At 42.0% G+C, this 18,634-nt stretch overlaps 1 protein-coding gene across 3 annotated transcripts in view; it reads right to left on the bottom strand.

Moving 5' to 3' along the window:
* LOC124185072 (glycogen synthase kinase-3 beta) overlaps positions 1-15,595 on the bottom strand; it is a 36,559-nt gene extending 20,964 nt beyond the window's left edge. Inside the window, exon 1 of one of the 3 annotated variants that reach the window (XM_046575440.1) lies at positions 14,159-15,595. In XM_046575440.1, the coding sequence (XP_046431396.1) occupies positions 14,159-14,243 (85 nt within the window). In that variant the 5' untranslated portion in view covers positions 14,244-15,595. The remainder of the gene's footprint in view (positions 1-14,158) is intronic. The other 2 variants (XM_046575438.1, XM_046575441.1) reach the window with 2 other exon arrangements.
* Positions 15,596-18,634: the final 3,039 nt, after the last annotated feature.

The raw sequence follows: 18,634 nt of genomic DNA, 5'->3' as shown, positions 1-18,634 counted from the left end.
GTGCCTACGTCACGAGGCACACAAGGCACCTTATACGTCATCATTTCCATACCGCATACACATACTACGTATATTCGCGTACGTACGTAGAATCGTTCGAAGAATCGCACATACGCACAATCGCACTTGGCAATAACAACAATTGCGGTACGATCCGGGGATGAGACAAAGAAACAAAGATTGACGCAAAGTCCGCGCAGGAAATTTGCAGAAAACGCGAATGACCGCATTACGTACGTGTATAAGAATGCGTGTGTGTGTCTATAATTGCACGCCTGTTGTACCCGACAACTTCTCGGATCCCGCAAGGCGGGAATCAGAATCGCGTATTGTGTGCTAAAAATTTACAACATGCACGTACACACGTCACGACTATATCTAACATGCCAAATTTACAGTACGCAGGCATATTATCCGCTGCTAACGACCGCGCGTGGAAAAAACTTGAAAGGCGCGTCTCTCGCCAAAAAGTTTTTACTTGCTAACCGTGAGAAAAATCGCACGCTGTTATATATATTTACGGACAAAAAATGAATTATTGAAACCCACCTGATGCTCATCTTATTACATTATACCCCCAGTATATCCAATCAATTTCCAACGCTTGCATCAGTTTTTCCCTATATATATATAATTCATACATAAATACATATTCTAATATATATGTATATGTAATGAGAAAATAGATGCAGGCAGGATTCGGCGGATATGCTCGAGGGCGTAACCGCGAGTTTCAGACGCGAGATTATACACAAGGCACGCATAATGAATAGGAATTGAGACGCGAGTAAAATGCTTGATGAACATAATATCTTGCAAGTTATGAAGAGGCAGCATCTACAGAGCGCACCGTGCAGCGTAATTGATCGGGAAGATGACGACGTTGTCGCTGTTATGGTCTAGCGAGTGGTGCTCGGAGAATTCCATTATCGTCATTAGACTCTGGAGGTTTTAATTGGTCAGCGTGTTTATTTCTTCTCAATTGTACGAAGTATTAAATGGAGCTCGCTTTATTCGCGTATACAATGGAATTTGTAATTGACGCCAAAGACGCGTTTCAGACAATTTGAACAACAACTTCTACACACTGCCTGCCTGTATTAACCTGCTTGCGGCCGGGATTTTTTTTCGTTGATACATGCCTACTTTGGTGGGATACTTCCATACAATCATCCCCCAATGTTCCCCGGACATGTTCGAATCATGGCAACACCACTATTGTGGCGTTGCCGGCCGTCTAGAGGTTAATAACTACACCAAAGTTACACGGCTGCATCGTATAAGGTATACTCTGCGCAACTTTGCAGCAACAAAATTTCACGAAATTCAAGTTAGTAACGTTACTTCGGACCCTTAGGAATGTCTGAAATTTGGGGTGGGGTTAAAGTTTCGAAAGCGCCTAATTCCGAATTACTTGGTGGTGAAACTTGAGTAAAAGAAATCAAACTTTGACGAAACAGCAAAGTTTCGAATGGTCGGAAACGCGACGGCTCAAAGTTCTGGAATGCAAAATTCCGGAAATTCAAGTTACGATAGAGCAATGTTTCGAAAAGTAAAGTTCCGCTAGAGCAAAATTTCGATAAAGTAGGTATTATTCCGAAAATTAAAATATACTCACTCAGCGGAGTTTACTCAACGAGGGGGTGAAAAAAATCAGAAAAACCAGGATTGCGAACGTAAAAATATCGAAAATACAAACCAAAAAAAAAAGATTAAAGTGATTAAATTTCAACAAGCCAAAAATTCACAGATCCAAAAATCTTGGATCATTCGGAATTTCGGCGTTTCAGATTCTTAAATTTTCTCATTTTCGCACTTTCGGAACTTTGGCCTGTCAGAGTTATGCCCTTTCGGAACTTTGCACTTTTACAACTTTGAGGATCGGGTTTCGGACCGTTCGAAACTTCGATGTTTCGTCAGAGGTTGATTTCTTCGCTTCAAATTTCGCTACGAAAAAATTTAGAATTTGGCGCTTTTGGAAGTTTTCAAATTCGGAATTTCAACCCCGCCCCTGAAATTCGGCTATTAAATCCCATAACGAAGCAAAAATGTTGATATTTTGAAAAGCCAATTTGACGGAAGTCGTTCTAAAATTGCACAATAACCATTTTTTACCACCCGATGTTTCGTTACGTTAACGTTACCAACTTCAGCCGTGTAAAATTCAGCCGGCAAACATTGTAGAGGGGTTCGTTAACACTAACAATAAATTGAAAATCTAGTTTAGCTCGCTGTACAATTATTGCCATGCACGCGCGCAAATCGTCGTCTGGCCTGCATCCAGGTCTCAGTGATGTGCCTGTAATGCACAGGCATTAATAGAATCTCAAAGTAAGACAAGCGATTAATTGGCTAGGCTAAATTTGTCGTGAAGAAGGAAATTTCCGTACCACCGTTATATATTTACTATAATTATAATAGCAGGGTCGACAATTAATTCCATATACGTAACATAATGACCGGATTGAAGTTGTTAACGTCATCGTAACAAAACGTTGGAAAGAAATTTACCATTTTTAACTTTCGAAAACCTTTTTAAAGAAACTTGGATTTCGAAACAAGAGTGGAATTTCAATTTATTACGGTTTCCTCAATTTCAGATAATTCCCCAAAAGTCGCGAAATGACAGACTTCTCTCAACACGAATCGCCGCAGCAGCTTAACCAACTACAGCATGTTACATAACGAGATGCTGCTTCTTCCTAGTTTCTTAACTCCCTTCGTAAAAATGTCGCGTAGGTAGTTAATTATATTTACTACACGCGGTTATTCTGTTTACGCGCAAGTTCGCCGGACGCGAGACACTTATCGCCTATGGAGAATCCGTCGCGTTTTTCTTTTTCATTCCCCCCCTTAGCAAGGAATTTAAGAGCTACTACCGCACAGACGACAACTACGCGGCGGCTTGCGGACCTTGGATAAGTCGAGTGTGCAGGAAGAGAACGGGGTCGACTGACCGCTGAGCCATTATCTAGCATCCGCTAAAACGCGTTTCGATTACACGTTTTTATTTTTAATAAAATAATTCATATTCATTTTCTTCCTTTCCTTTAATCTTCCTCCGAGCCTCCTCTGTTGCTCTATACCGTGGATCGGAGAGAAAAACATTTCCATCGAATCAAAGGATATTAGATGAAAACTCCTTTGTACAGTTTCAGTCGTATTATGTCATCTCGACGCTCTTGTTATACCGTCTATTATTGTAATGCTTGACGTGACACGAAGTCGTTATAAGTAAAATGCCGTATGCACACACCTTTAACATCCGCAATAAGTAGGCACCCAGCTGTTCCCCGTACGTTACATATACGTGTATATTAGAATCTACGACGCATCGTCGGTCGGCTTGAACGGTCAGTCACGACAAACATAAGTGTACGACGTACACACTAACGCGACACGTGCGTCACACACAGTTACGCAAAGCTTAAGTTTTTAACGAGTTGCGTAATGAGAGACAAATTTGAAGCGTCTGACATACGTTTTATACCGGCGCAGCGAAAACTTGCGGGGAATAAAATTGCACGCGTTAAAATATTACCAATGAGTTTTATTCAAAAGACTGCAGTTTATTATACTCGGAGATGTGTGGTGGTTGAAAAAAAGTTTAAAAAAAAATAACGAATGACACGAATCCGTCTGTAAAATTTTGGAAACTGGACCACCGAACGATCAAGTCCGTGGCGCAGATGGTTTCGACGAGAGATGAGAAGAAAAAAATGCGGTCGATCGGCGATATAATTTGCTTCGATGTTACAAAATCAGGCCTGTGGTCAAGGCTGCGATGAGCTGTGGGCGCAGCGCGTATTTCAAAATCCATATACGTTGCGCGGGTGGCGAAAAACGAAAAATAATTTTTTTTATTTTCACTCTAAGCTTTTTCATTTTCATTAATCTACGTTACACTTGAAGAACGAGAATAAATCTTAAAAAACTCCGTAGCAGGCAATTTTTTTTCTCTGGACTCAGGGCGGTGATTCATACGTCCGTATACAGAGAATTTTGAAGAATAACTAAGGGGTTGTAAAAAAATAAAATACTCGTGTGTATAATGGCGTGAAAGAGAGCGACGATGCTTATATATATATATATATATGTATATACATGTACATACATATATACGTATAACAGAAAGAGAGAAAAAATTCCTTCCTATTTCGAGACCATTGTAACAAAGAGCGTGCGCGCTCCCTCCTCTTCCCCTTGCTCTTCCTCCTCCTCGCATGGCGTGGAAATATAATAATTTCGAAAAGACACGCGACTGGATCGGGGGAAGTCCCTGTGACACGTGATTAAACCGGCTACGGTACGTGCGGCGCTCGCGTTAGGATGAACAACGTTTTTAACAAAAACGATTATCATCTTCTCGGGGTGAAGTACAATAATAAAATTAAAACTAACAAAGAGACGTTTTTAAAGTGTTTACGCACGTCTCGTACAACAGAGGAGACAGACGACGAGTGATTCGTACGAGTTCTAGGATCTTAAAACTCGTGTCACATTCCACGTTTCAAAGAATTCTATTTCAAGTGATTTTCGCCTCAATATACTCGGCCTGCCCCGAAGTATATCAAGACTCTCGGTGTTTAACTAACTAAAACCCGACCTGGAAACGCGCCGCAACCAAGCTGGCCTTCCTGCACCCTCTAATTCGTGTACACGAGCTCAGGTTTCGGAAAGTTTATTCGTCATCGGCATTGGCGTTGGGTTCGCGAAGATGACGGAAGAAGATGACGATGACGATGATTATGATAATAATAATAATACAGAGATTATCGTCAAGTGTCTAAAACAATTAACGTCAATTGGTCAGTGTTTTTATCAGTCTTAGCAACGTCTATTATTTGCCTAACTTATAGACATAAGCGGGAACATTATTATACATATTTGTGTTATCGATGACGGGAGTTGTTTATTCGTCCAGGATCGTGAATGAAAATTGTCAACACGACCTGCGGAATGAAAATATTCGCAATTGTTTGCAAACAAAGAGACGGGCTAAGTTGTGTGAGAATTAATCGATCCTATGAAAAATTATACAATGTGCTGGGAGGAGGGTGAATTTTTGCCACATCTTTCGAGTGTGTCGAATTAATTAAGGTATAAATATTATATCATACCATGTCATGTCGGGGCGGCGCTGTGGCTCGTGATATCAGAAAATGTTGAAATTAGGTGTAAAGAGAGGCGCGTTTAAGGGACCGGGTACTAAACCGGCAAAGTTTAACGATTTCACTCCGACACTCTTTTTTCTCGGAGGTGTGCGCGGAGGGTGAAAAGTATCGGAGGAAGTCGCGAGGAGAAGAGTCAAAGAACAAAGAACTATATACGAAAAATTCGAACAACCCGACCGAGTAATTGCGAAGACGAACTCGATTGCGATGACGATAAATCGAGTCTGCGATGGGAAGAATTGGAAGACACGATAAACCGAAAGCAACAGCCGTGGAGTGAAAACAACGTTCATTTGTAGATAATTCCTCCTCCGACTCGAGCGAGTAGAAGGATCGGTCCCCTCGTTAGGTACGTTATACCTACTTCTCGAAGAAAACGACAATTCTCCATCGAGTGAATAACGAGTAAAAAATGGCGATAGAAGCACTGCTAATAATAGAACGAAACCAGTTGTTTCCCCCGAGGCAATACGCGCGAACAAAATAACGCGTATACGGACATCCCGGCCCACGTTTGAACCCGCAGAGGGAGTAGGTGTAACGTACATGCGTGTAATATCACCGTATATACCTGAGCCTCTGTAACCTCGGCCAGGATACATTTTTATGCCGCGTTTATGCCGTACGGATTGTGTTTGAGCCGTACCTCGAACCGGCGAGCAGGTGCTCGGGTGTGATGATTTTGCAATAAAAGGGGGTTGAACATTAACGGCGGAGGGAAGATTAAGATGCACGCTGGTAAATGGGAGAAACGGGGAGAGAGGGAGAGAGAATTCGTACAACAGGCTTCGCCTGCAAGCCTTGCGCCTGTTTTACGCAAATACGTCACATTCCTATCGCGTCAAGTTTAAATCTCTCCTCACGTTTTACCCCCGCTCGCCAGTCACGAGTTACTCGTTTCTCATTCTTCGTTACTCGTTTTTCGGCCTTTGATTTTCCTCGTCTTTATTTCTTTCGCATTCGTTGACGCGACGCCCTTTTCTGCATCTCGATCCTAATTGGTATTAAACGGACAGCAAAAAGAAAAGATTGTTGGTGCAGAGAATCTGTGTCTTCTTTTGTCAAATAAAAATTATACTTGTACTTCCGGTTTCACGATTCAAGAAATTCGGTCGTCATATCCAATCTGGTTACTATTTTTATAATGGTATTTGCTTATTGCGTATTGATAAATCGATCGAGTGTCAATAAAGAATGTGAAAAATCGTAGGAAATAATTAGACGTAGCATAAACCACACACGTTGCTGCGCGAAAAAAGTAACGCCCGTGCACAAGAGTACACGTTGTTACTTTCGAGTTTGTACGTCTGCTGCTGTGTAGGATTCAAATTGCTTTGTTTTATTTATAAATCGTCTTCAACGTCTAGAGAATCTCCTTTTGGCCTAGGTTATACATGTGTGTATAGGCATAACGTACGACTGATTGTGAGTGAAGAACTCAGTGCCGCATAGCAATCCATGATGCATTTCTCTATCTCTTCACAATATCCGAGTGTCATTTTTTTTATTCTTCCTCTCGTTCCCTCCTGTAATTTTGTCCTTACAATTTCGTCCATCATTCATTCTCACAACCGTGATACGATGGTGATGATTTTAGATAGTATTATTGTGTAAGTTTTACACCTCTAATATGCACGGTGAAAATTTAATATGCGAAAAAAATTGACTCGCTGACTGCACGAATAAACGTTGAAATCGAGGCGGTATTTACATAGACATTCCGTCTTTCACTCCCGTCTCTGCTTCCTTCTCCTAAACTTCTTTGCCTCTTTCAAATCTCATCACGTCCCTTTGAATTCTTTCTTTCGTTCCTTTCATTCATCGGACGATAGGCATAAAGCCTGGGCGTCGATATTAATTTAGAAGGTAAGAACCGGACGACAAAAAACCCGACGATATATCCGATGAAACACATACGCGTATCTACCTCCGTTATATTACTTTATACGCATGTAGGCATTACAAGTGTTATAATATCACAAGGTACAGCTGTAATAACGAAAAACTGCGTAGGTGAAAAGATGACGGTCGTGAAAAATAGACTTGCCTATTTTTAATACGGTCTGCGTTATTTTCAGGACGACAAATTTGAACGTCGACGATAGTTAGGTAGTTATATACCTATGTCTGCGTAAAAGCAGGTAATCCGAGGTGTGACGTCATCCGTGACAAATTTTCACTTTTCGCGCCAAAAACCACTCCAGCGAATTGGCAAAGGAATTCCCTCGTCGTACCTCATAGACGTTTAGCGGACATTTGATAACTATTGTAATAATTATTAATGAGAGCGTTGTTGGATAGCTGGTCCGAAGATATAATGTAATAATTTGTGCGGATATATAGGATGTGGAAAAAATCTATTATGGTTTACGGATAAAGTGACGAAAAATTTTATACATCGTATATACTTGGCAAAAATTTTAATTACCAATTAATGCACGTTGTATATCATATAAATTATTATACCTGGGGGCGAAGATAATACCTAAGCATTTTATTGTCAGACCAGTCTTGCATGCAGCAATGTTTCATAACCTTTCGATATTTCTAAACAGACAAATGTAGAATAATTAAAATAATAATTAGAAGAAAAAAAAAAAAAAGAGAAAAATAAAATGTTGGTGTGCATATATTCTGTAAGTACGTAGGTAAGCAGTTTCTTGTTGAAAGAAATGTAAACGAAACGATATCTTCTTTATGCTTGTGAGAAAATAAGTCCTGTAGTTACGAGGCTCTGAAAATATAAGGGGGTGTTTTATCTACACCGCTGTACCTCCTGCAACGACAACATTTCCTTCCGTCCTTCCTGCCTTCCCTTTTCTTTCTTATTAACCGAAGCTATAGCATTATTTACGGTAAATTTGATTGACTGCAAATCGAAGCGGCGTCTCGTACGTACATACTTTATATACATATATAGCCCTTATGTGTTTACAGAATCTATGTATGCGTACCTATGCATACGTGGTATACCTACACGATTAAATCGATAGCATGCTCGCAGTTTACATTGAGAAAATGATTGTATCGTTAAAATCAAATTGGAGTATAATAATAAAAGAACATTAAATTTTCTATAGCGGAGGAATAAAATGAAATATCTAATAATATCTAGATATAGTAGGTTACATGTCATAAAACGAACGTTATTCATTCGTGTCCGAGTGAAAATGTTACGACGCTTTTATGATATCGCAACGAATAACAGAGCATGAAGAAGGAGCGTCAAAAAAGAAGATACCGATTAAAAAATTACCAAGCAAGGTAACGATACCTGCAGCACTTTTGTTTCTTATATTATAATGTAACCATTCGTAAAAATAAAATTCCTGCAGTCTGTATAATTAATATTGCGGTGACACGTCGTATCGAAGCTGGATATTGTGTACGAGTATGAGAGTTTGTTAAATATATTTCCATCGGACCAATGAAAATGGTATATCGACCCGGTGAGGACGTACTACCATCGCTAAAAACGTTCGACGTACCGCCAACTTTCGCCAAAGGGTTTCGCGATGATGTGTCGATACATAATTTCACACGTGAGGATTCTCGTACTTTTTTGTTTTCAGTATGCGTACACAGATAGATACGTACAAGCCGATGACGTGTACAGTAGCGTGTGAAGATACACAAAAAATATTTTATATTTCAATCTACCAACTGATACGCCTCACGCGTTACAGAATTTTTTAAACGCGGTTGTACCTTCTCGTCGTGTAGCGAAAATCTTTGCCTGAATAAACGAAGAATTTCAGAGGCACAAAAAAACAAAAAAAAAAAAAATTGATAACAAGCTACGTTACACGTGTATACTGTCATTTTTACTTTCTCCGTATTTAGCAGGGTACAAGAATTTCCTTTCGTTAAAATTGGGAGTACGAGTAGAATAAAAGTTAAAAAAAAAAAAAAAAGAGGAGAAGGGGAATAAATAAAGAAATAAAGAGACATGCAGGGTTTTAAAGTAAAAAGGAAAGAGGGGAAAAATCAGAGAAAGAATAAATTTTCTATTTTCTAACCAGTGTTTACGATAACAAGAGACATGTGTTCAACATCTGTGTGTGTCGCAATCTCGGGGTGCAATCCTAAAAATAGAGGCATAGTATCACAGGACCCGTTATATGCATGCAGTAAATACATACCTACATACACAGGCGAACTACCTAACTGACGAACGAACGGAGACGGAGCGGAAAGCGCGAGACGCGAGTATCCATCCATCCATCCATCCATCCGTGGATGTACCACCTAAATATACACACGCCTGCATATGCGCCGATGTAGGGTGGGAACGACAAAGAGGAAATCTGTTTTATCGACTGCGGTAGTGTCAAGTTGACGCGGGGGGCGCCACCTGTCGCGTATCTGTTAAACCCTGGATCTGTCATCCCGCGTATCTCCGTTCAATTGTTGTCTCCTCACCTCCTCCTCCTCCTCCTCCTCTTCTACCGCCCTTCTGCTCCGTCCGCCACGAGCTTCGTGTCAATGTCGATGCTGCGCGGAGGGAGCCGCGCGAAATTTTTAGCTCACAGTCGATATGGATTAACACTAAGTATACGAATATATACTATGATTGTTAGAAAATTTTTATTCTTTGTTTTGTTTTCTTTTCTTTTCTTTTTTTTTCGAAAATGTCCGAATGAGAACGACGAGTAGCAATGAAAATGAAAGAAAAAAAAATAAATAAAAAGAAAAAAAAAAGAATGACGAATCGACAGGCGCCTTCGTAATCGACGATATTTGTTCAATTTTCTCACGCTTCGCGAGATATCGCGTACAAGTTATACATATTTTACAAACTACACTCTATTTTCATCGGTTGGATAATACGCGGCGCAGTATACGCGGTAGTATATAAGCTCTCCCCCTCGCCCCCCCTTGCCCGTCCCCTTCTCTCCCTCCATTCCCTTCCTCAACCAGCGCCGTAGCAACTAGAAGTTAGAAATGGCGGCGGCCATCGGTGCATTCGTAATGGCCAATGGCCGCCTGTCGTTGCTCCAGCTGATTTTCATGAATTCGTTAGGAGTGTTCGGGGAGGAGGAAACCAACATATGCGATATTATAAATTTGTTTTACGAAATCGGGAGGTGGAAGAGATTCGTAATAAAAATTGTTAATTATATTCGGTACAATTGTGCCGTGAATCGATGAAGCGAGAAGAAATTGAACGGCATGGGTACCTTAGAGCCTCGAGTGCATGTCTGTGCATCTTCTGCTACAGCTGGCAGCGTCTGCAGCGCAGAAAGTCACGTGAGAGCATGTGTCAAACGTCCTTCTTTTCTCGTGCCGTCTGACGTGCGGGAGATAGACAGACTGACGCAGATAGTTTGCAATAGTTCAATTGTATAAATAATACATTGAGAGGGAAAGGAATTTAACTTGCTCTAATTAAACATAAAAAGCCTTGACCATGTTCTACATTATAACATCGTAATTATACCGCGCCGCGCTTACTCCGCAATATTTATCGTACGATGATGTTTGCTGGATTTTTAAGTTACTAAACCGAACCCCGTTAATACTGCTCGGTAAGCACGCTGTTAATACGCGTTGCAGAATTTCATCGATTAGGCGGGTACGATACGTACGTTGGTAATTTTTGTCGGAGATGAAATAACTCTACATACGTACATTATAAACTCGTGACGTGGTAACAATACTTGACGCGACGATTGTTGTCGTAGATTACAACCAAGTTTAATATAATCAAGGAATTACGATCAGTAAAACCTCCAACCGTGCAGCTTCGCTGCTCTCGCTTCGTCGTACCTGCGGAACGATGTTTTTGCAAGAGTTAATAAGCCGATTGCATATCTTTGGATCAATGCCGTTCTTTCTATGGGGAAAAAAGAAGTACGAGCATAATGTAAAATTTTCTTTACTGACATTTCTCGCAACTCGTAGGCACGCCGCACAGCTGCTGCACTGTGCAGGCGTATCTGGTAGCTGAAACAGCACGATCAGCCGAAGACGGAGTTTCGATCTTCGAAGTGAACTAACGAATCACGGTATGCATTCTGCATTCTGCAGCAGCGACTGCCGAGCAGTGTGCATTTTACTGGAATCGGTAACAGTGCTTGGCGTCTACAGTCTCCGACCGACTATGCAGGTGATTCCTCGCTTCTATGTCGGCATATTGAAAGCGATCGTAAGGGTTTCATTTGGAAGCATAATAAGATGGATAAGAAAAAAAAAGAGAGTTGGAAATTATACGCTGCAGACTCCTCGGTGTTACAACTTGAAAAGATGAAACGAAGAGAACTCTGCGTCAGTCACTTGTACTCCGGATGCGTAGTAACCTTTTTTTAACCCTTCTCTTCTCCGCGGTCTTTCCCTCCCCCCTTCCTCCTATTTCTAATCTCCATCTCTGCGCGTTGATACTTTTATTTTATCTCTCGTCAATAGTCTGTACCAATTTAAATCGACGTCTAACCAGGGAGTAGGCAAATGTAGCACATTTATCGTTACAACGATAAAGCGTCACCCTCAAGAATTTCCTCATTCTTGGTAGGTACAGTGAAAATATTTGTCGACTCGAAGAATCGACCGAAAAAGTTAACGACAATAATTCGAGATTTGAAAAAACGAATCAAACAAAACGTAAAATACGTTTAAGAACAAGCCTCGCTGCTGCACTCTCTTGTTAGAGTGACAAAGAAATTGACAAAAAAAAGTACTTCGTTTCTTACTTCATTTTTTTCATCTATTTATAGCGCAGGAGCATTGACGCCGAGAGATCGCGCGGTTCCCTCGGGTCAACGTGATGCGAAATATGCGTTTCCAGCATGATCTCGTCGTTCGGTAATAAGATCTGCAGGGGGAATCTTGACGATCATAATTATCACGAACGTGTGAAAAGGTTTGGTAAAGGGAATCCAAAGTGGAGACACTGACCACTCCACCAGATATGCCATCCATGCTGTGCTATGAGCGTACATGTTATTATGTTAATATTCGTTTCCGCCGCGTTTCACAAATTGTGTTATGATTTTTCTCAAATTGTATCTCACCGGAAGTAATTGGTCTGTCAAAACTAACGCATCGCGTCTGCGATCAATGATTAATTCGTTTATTCTTAATACCAATTTCAGGAATATACCCTTAGAGATTGTTCGTATTTTGGTAATCTTCTATTATTCAGGCGATTGACTCGAATCGTGTGGGTTAGATTGGTTGGCCCCAAGGAGAAACGGTTATACAGATACATATATCGTGTGCATACGTTAGAAGTTGTAACTTTATGAGAATTACACTGCCTCTCTGAAACTGGCATTCACAAAATTTGACACCCACGCTAGAATACGGGCGCCAAGATGAAATGAAAGTGTAGGAAAGAATGATTCAACGACTCAACGGATTATGAATATGTGAGATACAAGTTTCGCCTCCGTTCGAAAATCGAGCGATTCGAAAAACGTTTCGTGAACGTCGATATAGGGAAAGAGAAAAAAAAACCGCTCACACGTCGCTACTAAACGAAAAGAACCGAAATTTTCTTCCAAGTGCTGTTTTACATATACATGCAACGAGTATAGCAATAAATAAAATTTTTAAAAAACAGACATTCTTCATCGCTGTACGTGTCGCATAGTTGATTTTGTTTTCTTTCGTTTCAACGCGTATTGCGCACATCTAACGACGGTGAAAATGGGGTTCTTTTGTTTAATGTTTGAAGTTTATCAGTAAGCAGTAGCAACAGCAAGGCGCGGATCGATGAAACAAACGTCAAAGTCGTGGGAAGTTCGATATAATAAAAGCTAAGTGAATACAACGAATTAACGCGAAATATCGTATGTAAAAGAAGGCACTACGCTACTATCTACGCCCATGTTTCGAATGACATACCTGAATCACGTGCTCGGCACACTTGCGAGAAAAAAGAAAAAGACCGACAAAAACGAATTGGAAAAAAAAAAAAAAATCAAATATTAAGAAGAACGTAACAAAGATAAGAAGAATAAAGCCTATAGGAATGTCGAGATCTCGCGAGTATGCGGAGAAAAATTGGTAAAAACAAATAAGGTCGCGTAATCGATCGATATACGTAATACAAACACATATGCAGAGAAGAGATACAGGAAGAATGTCTCTCGTCCGAATGTCCGACTGGCCGTGACCATAACATGGGGTGAGAATTTTCGTCCTCGAAGGCGAAAGAGAGATAAGGAAGAAAAGCAGCAGCACCGAGGCACATCGACCGCCCGTCGAAGAAAGCAGCAGCGATAAAGAGGACACGACGAACGTGTCTTTGAACTTTAGTGTAAATTCTTTTTCGAATCGGTAACGTACGGACAACGGATATCGCGTGTAACGTTATAGCGGGTATCGGTAACGACGAGGCTTGCGACCGTGGTTAAATTAGTGTAAATTAAGAGCTGCGGTGGTGCGCTACTGCCGCTGGTTTGCTGTCGCTGTCGTCGTTGGTTGCTTTAACACTGCAGCCTTGACGACGACGACGATCAGCAGGAGGGTATTACGAAATTTTTTTAAAGAATTTCGTCTCTCTCCCTCTCTCTCTCTCTCTCTCTCTCTCTACCCTCTTTTCTTCTTTTTCGTTATTTCTTTCTCCCTTTCTTTAGATTTTCGTTACGTAGGTATGCGCAGCAAAGTGCCGCCGCCTTGTTCGTCGGGATCAGAGCGAATAATGATGCGTGTATGTGGGCGTATTGACCCGGTTACGCGGGCAAACGTGTTCCTCGAGGATTTACCACCAACGTAGGGAAGGAAACAACAAAGGCACAATAGACAACGTATTCGGAGACAGTCGGAGGTGCATAGCAACAACTAAACTCGTGCAGATTGGTCGGTTGGTGGGTGCATGCGTGAGTCGGGGGTGAAATGGGGTGATGATGGCGAAGAGAGAGAACAGGGTGAGGTGAGGTAAGGTAAGGTAAGGTAATGCGGCGATGACGATGACGGTGGTGGTGGTGGCGTGATGATGGTGATGAAGATGATGACGAAGGTTCGATGAGGTAGGTACTCACTGCTGATTTTCATGCCGCCCAGGGGGGGATTGGTCGGGGGTTTGTTACCCTCCGCGAAGGAGGTGGTCCTCGGTCTTCCGCTCATCCTCTAAATCGTCCTCCTCCCCAACTGTTCCTTCACCCTCCCAGTCGATACGCTCCTGGCTCGTGTAGTAAACCCCTCGCCGTTTGCGTCTCGTAATAAATCCCGAAATGTATTCCTCGTCGTCGCGGACATCAATGACACCCGATATCACATCGCACGATGTTTTTTGACGGAGCACGATTATACGATATACAACAGCGGCGTGACAATCGTTCGGCTCGTTTATTCACAAATATCCCCCTTTGCACTTGTCCTTGCACGGTTTGCCTGCGCTTTTCACCCGTCGTCGCCTAGAAGTGCGGTACACTCAATCAGTCGAGGTATGTATTAGTTGTACCAGTCGTTCGTTCGAGTCACGATAGCTGCGCTAGTCGCCGTTCTCGTCGCCGTCGCACTCGTCGTCGTCGTCGTCGTCGTCGTCGTCGTCGTCGTAGTCGACGTCCTCGTCCTCCACCTCCTAGTTGCCGTCGTCGTCGCCGTCCTACCTTAACCAACTTCCCGTAGGGCGGACGTTTTTCGAACGGTTGATATACCTCGTACAGCCAGCGCTGTACCGCGCAGTCGATTCGTGCTGGGTTGGGTTGCCGCTGCCGCCGTCCGTGGTGGTGGTGGTGCTGCTACTACCGCACGGCTTGGTTATGCTCGATTTTCACAAACTTCCAACGACCGCACTCCGGTGTCGACTTGGCCGAAACCTTTTTTTTTTTTTTACTCGTCTCTTCCTCCTTCACTGACGGACACCGAAACTCTGTGTCGTACACCTCGGACTAATTTTTTCCCCTCCGCGGATTGCTTGGCGATTGATTCGGCACAGAGTTTTCACCCACCGATTAACCAACGCACACCGATAAATTTTTTCTTCTTTATTTCCTTCGCGCCTCTATCTACTTTTCGTTGCACCGCTCCTTTCTTTCTCTCTCGTCCCCTCTCACTCGCTCACTCACTCACTCTCTCTCACTCTCTCTCTCGCTCTTTCTCTCGCTTTCTCTTTCTCTCTCTCTCTTTCTTTCTCCGTCCCACTGTCCACGGCAACTTTTTTTCGCGCGACCTATCCGAAGAAGTGTCTCCTCTATCCCCGATATTTCTCTCTCTCCTCGGGCTTCGCGTGTTCTCTCCGACCCGTATATATAACGACGAAATTACCCACGGAACGTTCGCGCACTCGTTGTACTAACGCGAGGTTTAAACATTTCGAATATCGCTCATTATCCACCGGTACGCGACGACCATTTGCAACGGTGCGATATTTAACGGATCGAGGAAAATTCAACCTCTTTCCGACGTCGGGAACCACACCAGCCACAAATTTTTCGATGCCTCCTCCAGACATTGACCCGTTCGGGCGAGATCGGCCCACTCGAGCTGACACGGAGACTCACGAACGTGACGTCAGCCACTCCCACCTCTCCCAGGGCCGAACGGTGCCGATTGTCAGATCCTACGGTGGCGCTGCGCCTCGGAGACACTCGGAGTTGATTTCCGCCGCAGAGAACGAGGGCGGCGCCACCTACAAGCCCTTCCACTCTCGCGCTGTCATATGTCTCTATGACTCTATCGTCCGAACGTTTCGACCGTGCCGCGTTCGACCTTTGATTGATACCTGCATCGTGTACACGGGAGCATACGCGGGGAGAATGTCAAAGCTTCTCCTAGAACAAACCCTTTCGTAACGAGAAATATGACGCGTACCTACGAAACCCTTAATGCCTGTCCGCACGTACGCACCCATGTTGTACATACGTACATAGATCTGCGTATGTGTACGTGAGAACTTGTCAGGCGACGATGCGTATTCGTGGAACGCTGCCCGAGCATGCCTAGGTTTGAACTCAACGTATATAGGCATAACGAGCGTGTCCAACGTTCCTGACGTTGCCCGTGCCTAAATCCTTGCCAGTGGTTACTCTGAATTACGAAACATCCTGGTCATTTTATTCTTCACCTTGAATACACATTGCTGTTACAGGCGGCTCCATCCCCCCCCCCCCCCCCCTTTCTAAATTAAGAGATTACTGGAAAACCTACAGGAACTTGCCGAGCGGAAATCGATTTATTACAATTATTACTCGTAAAGACATTACCTTTGTTCGATGTATGATGCATTTATGTAATATGTATCTACATGTTACGTAAAAAATACAATGCCTCTGCTCGCCGTAGGTCAAGTTCAGCTGAAGATTACAGAACTCTGAAAAATAATCATTGAATGTAGAGATGTACGTTGAGTGACAACAAATTGTTTTTCGCTACACGAACTGTACCTTTTTTATTTTTAACAAATATGCTAGTTAATCTATGTTCTGAGAAATGGCGAATAAAGTTATGATATCGTTGTTAACGGAAGGGAAAAATGAAATGCTCACCTAATAACTAAGTTCAGATGGTAAGTAGCAGTCTATTCTACCGAGGGAATTCATTTGATCTGTCACGCGTACGCTCCTGCCATCTGGTTGTGGATGAATGCTCAAGATGTTCATCCCCTCTACGTAACGCCGATAGACCCAAAAGGCGCGCACTTTAGTTCAAGTTGCATTTTAGATGCGACAGGCGCAACATCACTTGTGGTTTTACCGGTATGATTGTCATCGTATATTGTGGGTAAAAATCTGCGATCTTCGGTACTGTACGATAGTTAAATTAGTGCCAGTTGTGAATTTTCAACGATACTACCCGCGACGAGAATCTTTTCGGTAAGTTTATATTTCACTTTCGATGTCGGGATAAATTGTTAATTTTTACACCAATATTCTGGAATGGTGCAATTCAAAGGGATCTTAGTTCACGATCGAACAGGTACGCCTCTGAATTAAGCCTACTATCAAAATTTGAATCAGTGAAAATTCACTGATTCCCAGTTACAACTATATTACTGGAAGAAAAGCAATGCATACACACTGACGATTTAGTGACTTTCCACTGATATTTCACTGCTTTCCAGTGTATGTACACTAATTTTCTCCAGTGGTATACGTATAACTGATTCACATTTCGAGAGCATGTTACATGTTTTCAATCTCATGCGTTTATTATACGCTGACAACCTTTCAGTAAATCGGTTAGTTGTTTCTGAGGTAGAGCTTTTGAAAGATCGTGAAAATAAAAATAACCGACATAAATTACGCGACGCTTTAATTAATTACGTGTTTTCTATATTGTCGATGTTACATGATCAGTAACAGCCCAGATTAAATCATACGTAGCGTGTAATAGAATCCAGAGATGAGAAAGCATCATCGCGCAGCCGACAAATCTTCGTCAACTTTATAAATGAAAACCTCGTTGTAATTTTTGGAAATTCATTTCATCAGCAAAATATTTATAGTCGGAAAAAATGGACACTTCCGAATCCATTGAAAAATTAAATAGATACACCGCAGTCGTACAATATTCACCATTAACTCTCAAAGCGTTCGTTTAATCGGTGGTAAATCAAAAACGCGGAAAAGAAATAATGATAGAAAAATTGTGTGAAAGTATGAAACTTGGAATAAAATTCAAACGTACCGAGCAAAAATAGTCAAAGAAAGAAATGAACTCCACCCTACACATCGTTACCCCTGCGATGTTCGTGGGAAGGTTCGTTAGCTTTGCATGAGCCATTGGACAATACTTAATCTTCTTTCGCGCGAATTTATATCCCCGATTATACACGCAGTTTTAGTATTCGCTACGGTAAATTCGAGGCAGAGGAAACTACAGGGGTTCGTTTTCTGATAATTCAATTTGAGAGCACTTCATGGTGCGCGATGATTCTCACGTTCCGAAATCAAATACATACCGTATACGCAAACCAATGAAAGCCCCTTGAAAATCGTGAAAAAAGCTTTTACGGCGTATGGAGTGAAACTGCAATGCTGCAAGGGTATAAAAATTCATTTCGGCTTGTCGATATTTGAAACATAAATTTGAAAACGCCGATACGAGCCTGTAATAAATAATGTACATACATCCGCCGATTTTCAAATCTCGAATAACTGTAATGGACAAAATATATATAATGTATATATATGAACGCATAAATCCCCGTATATTGGACAAATATTTGTCCAACGAACATCGGCAAAATATTATCAAACAATATAACTCGAACGAATTTTCAAAAAGCATGCTAAATCGAAAAGGACGTGCGAAATTTTCATCAGCAAATTTAGTTTCAAGGTATTTCGTATTCCGCTTTAGAATTCGGTACGAGTCCGAATAATACGAATCAGTCCGTTCTGTAATTATCGCCGAGAGTCGACCGTCCCCTTTGGACTTAATGAAAAACATTGACGCGCGACTGGGAAAACACAGGTTTATATTTATTTCAAAGAAGTTCATAATGTTCTACTCGAGATCATACATGTCTGTCTGACGACGCAAACGCCGGCTCAACTATCCGTCAACTCTGA

The sequence above is a fragment of the Neodiprion fabricii genome, chromosome 6, assembly GCF_021155785.1.
Source record: "Neodiprion fabricii isolate iyNeoFabr1 chromosome 6, iyNeoFabr1.1, whole genome shotgun sequence".
NCBI lineage: Eukaryota > Metazoa > Arthropoda > Insecta > Hymenoptera > Diprionidae > Neodiprion > Neodiprion fabricii.
The sequence above is the reverse complement of the archived record's forward strand: the minus strand, read 5'-3'. Positions and strand labels throughout refer to the sequence as shown.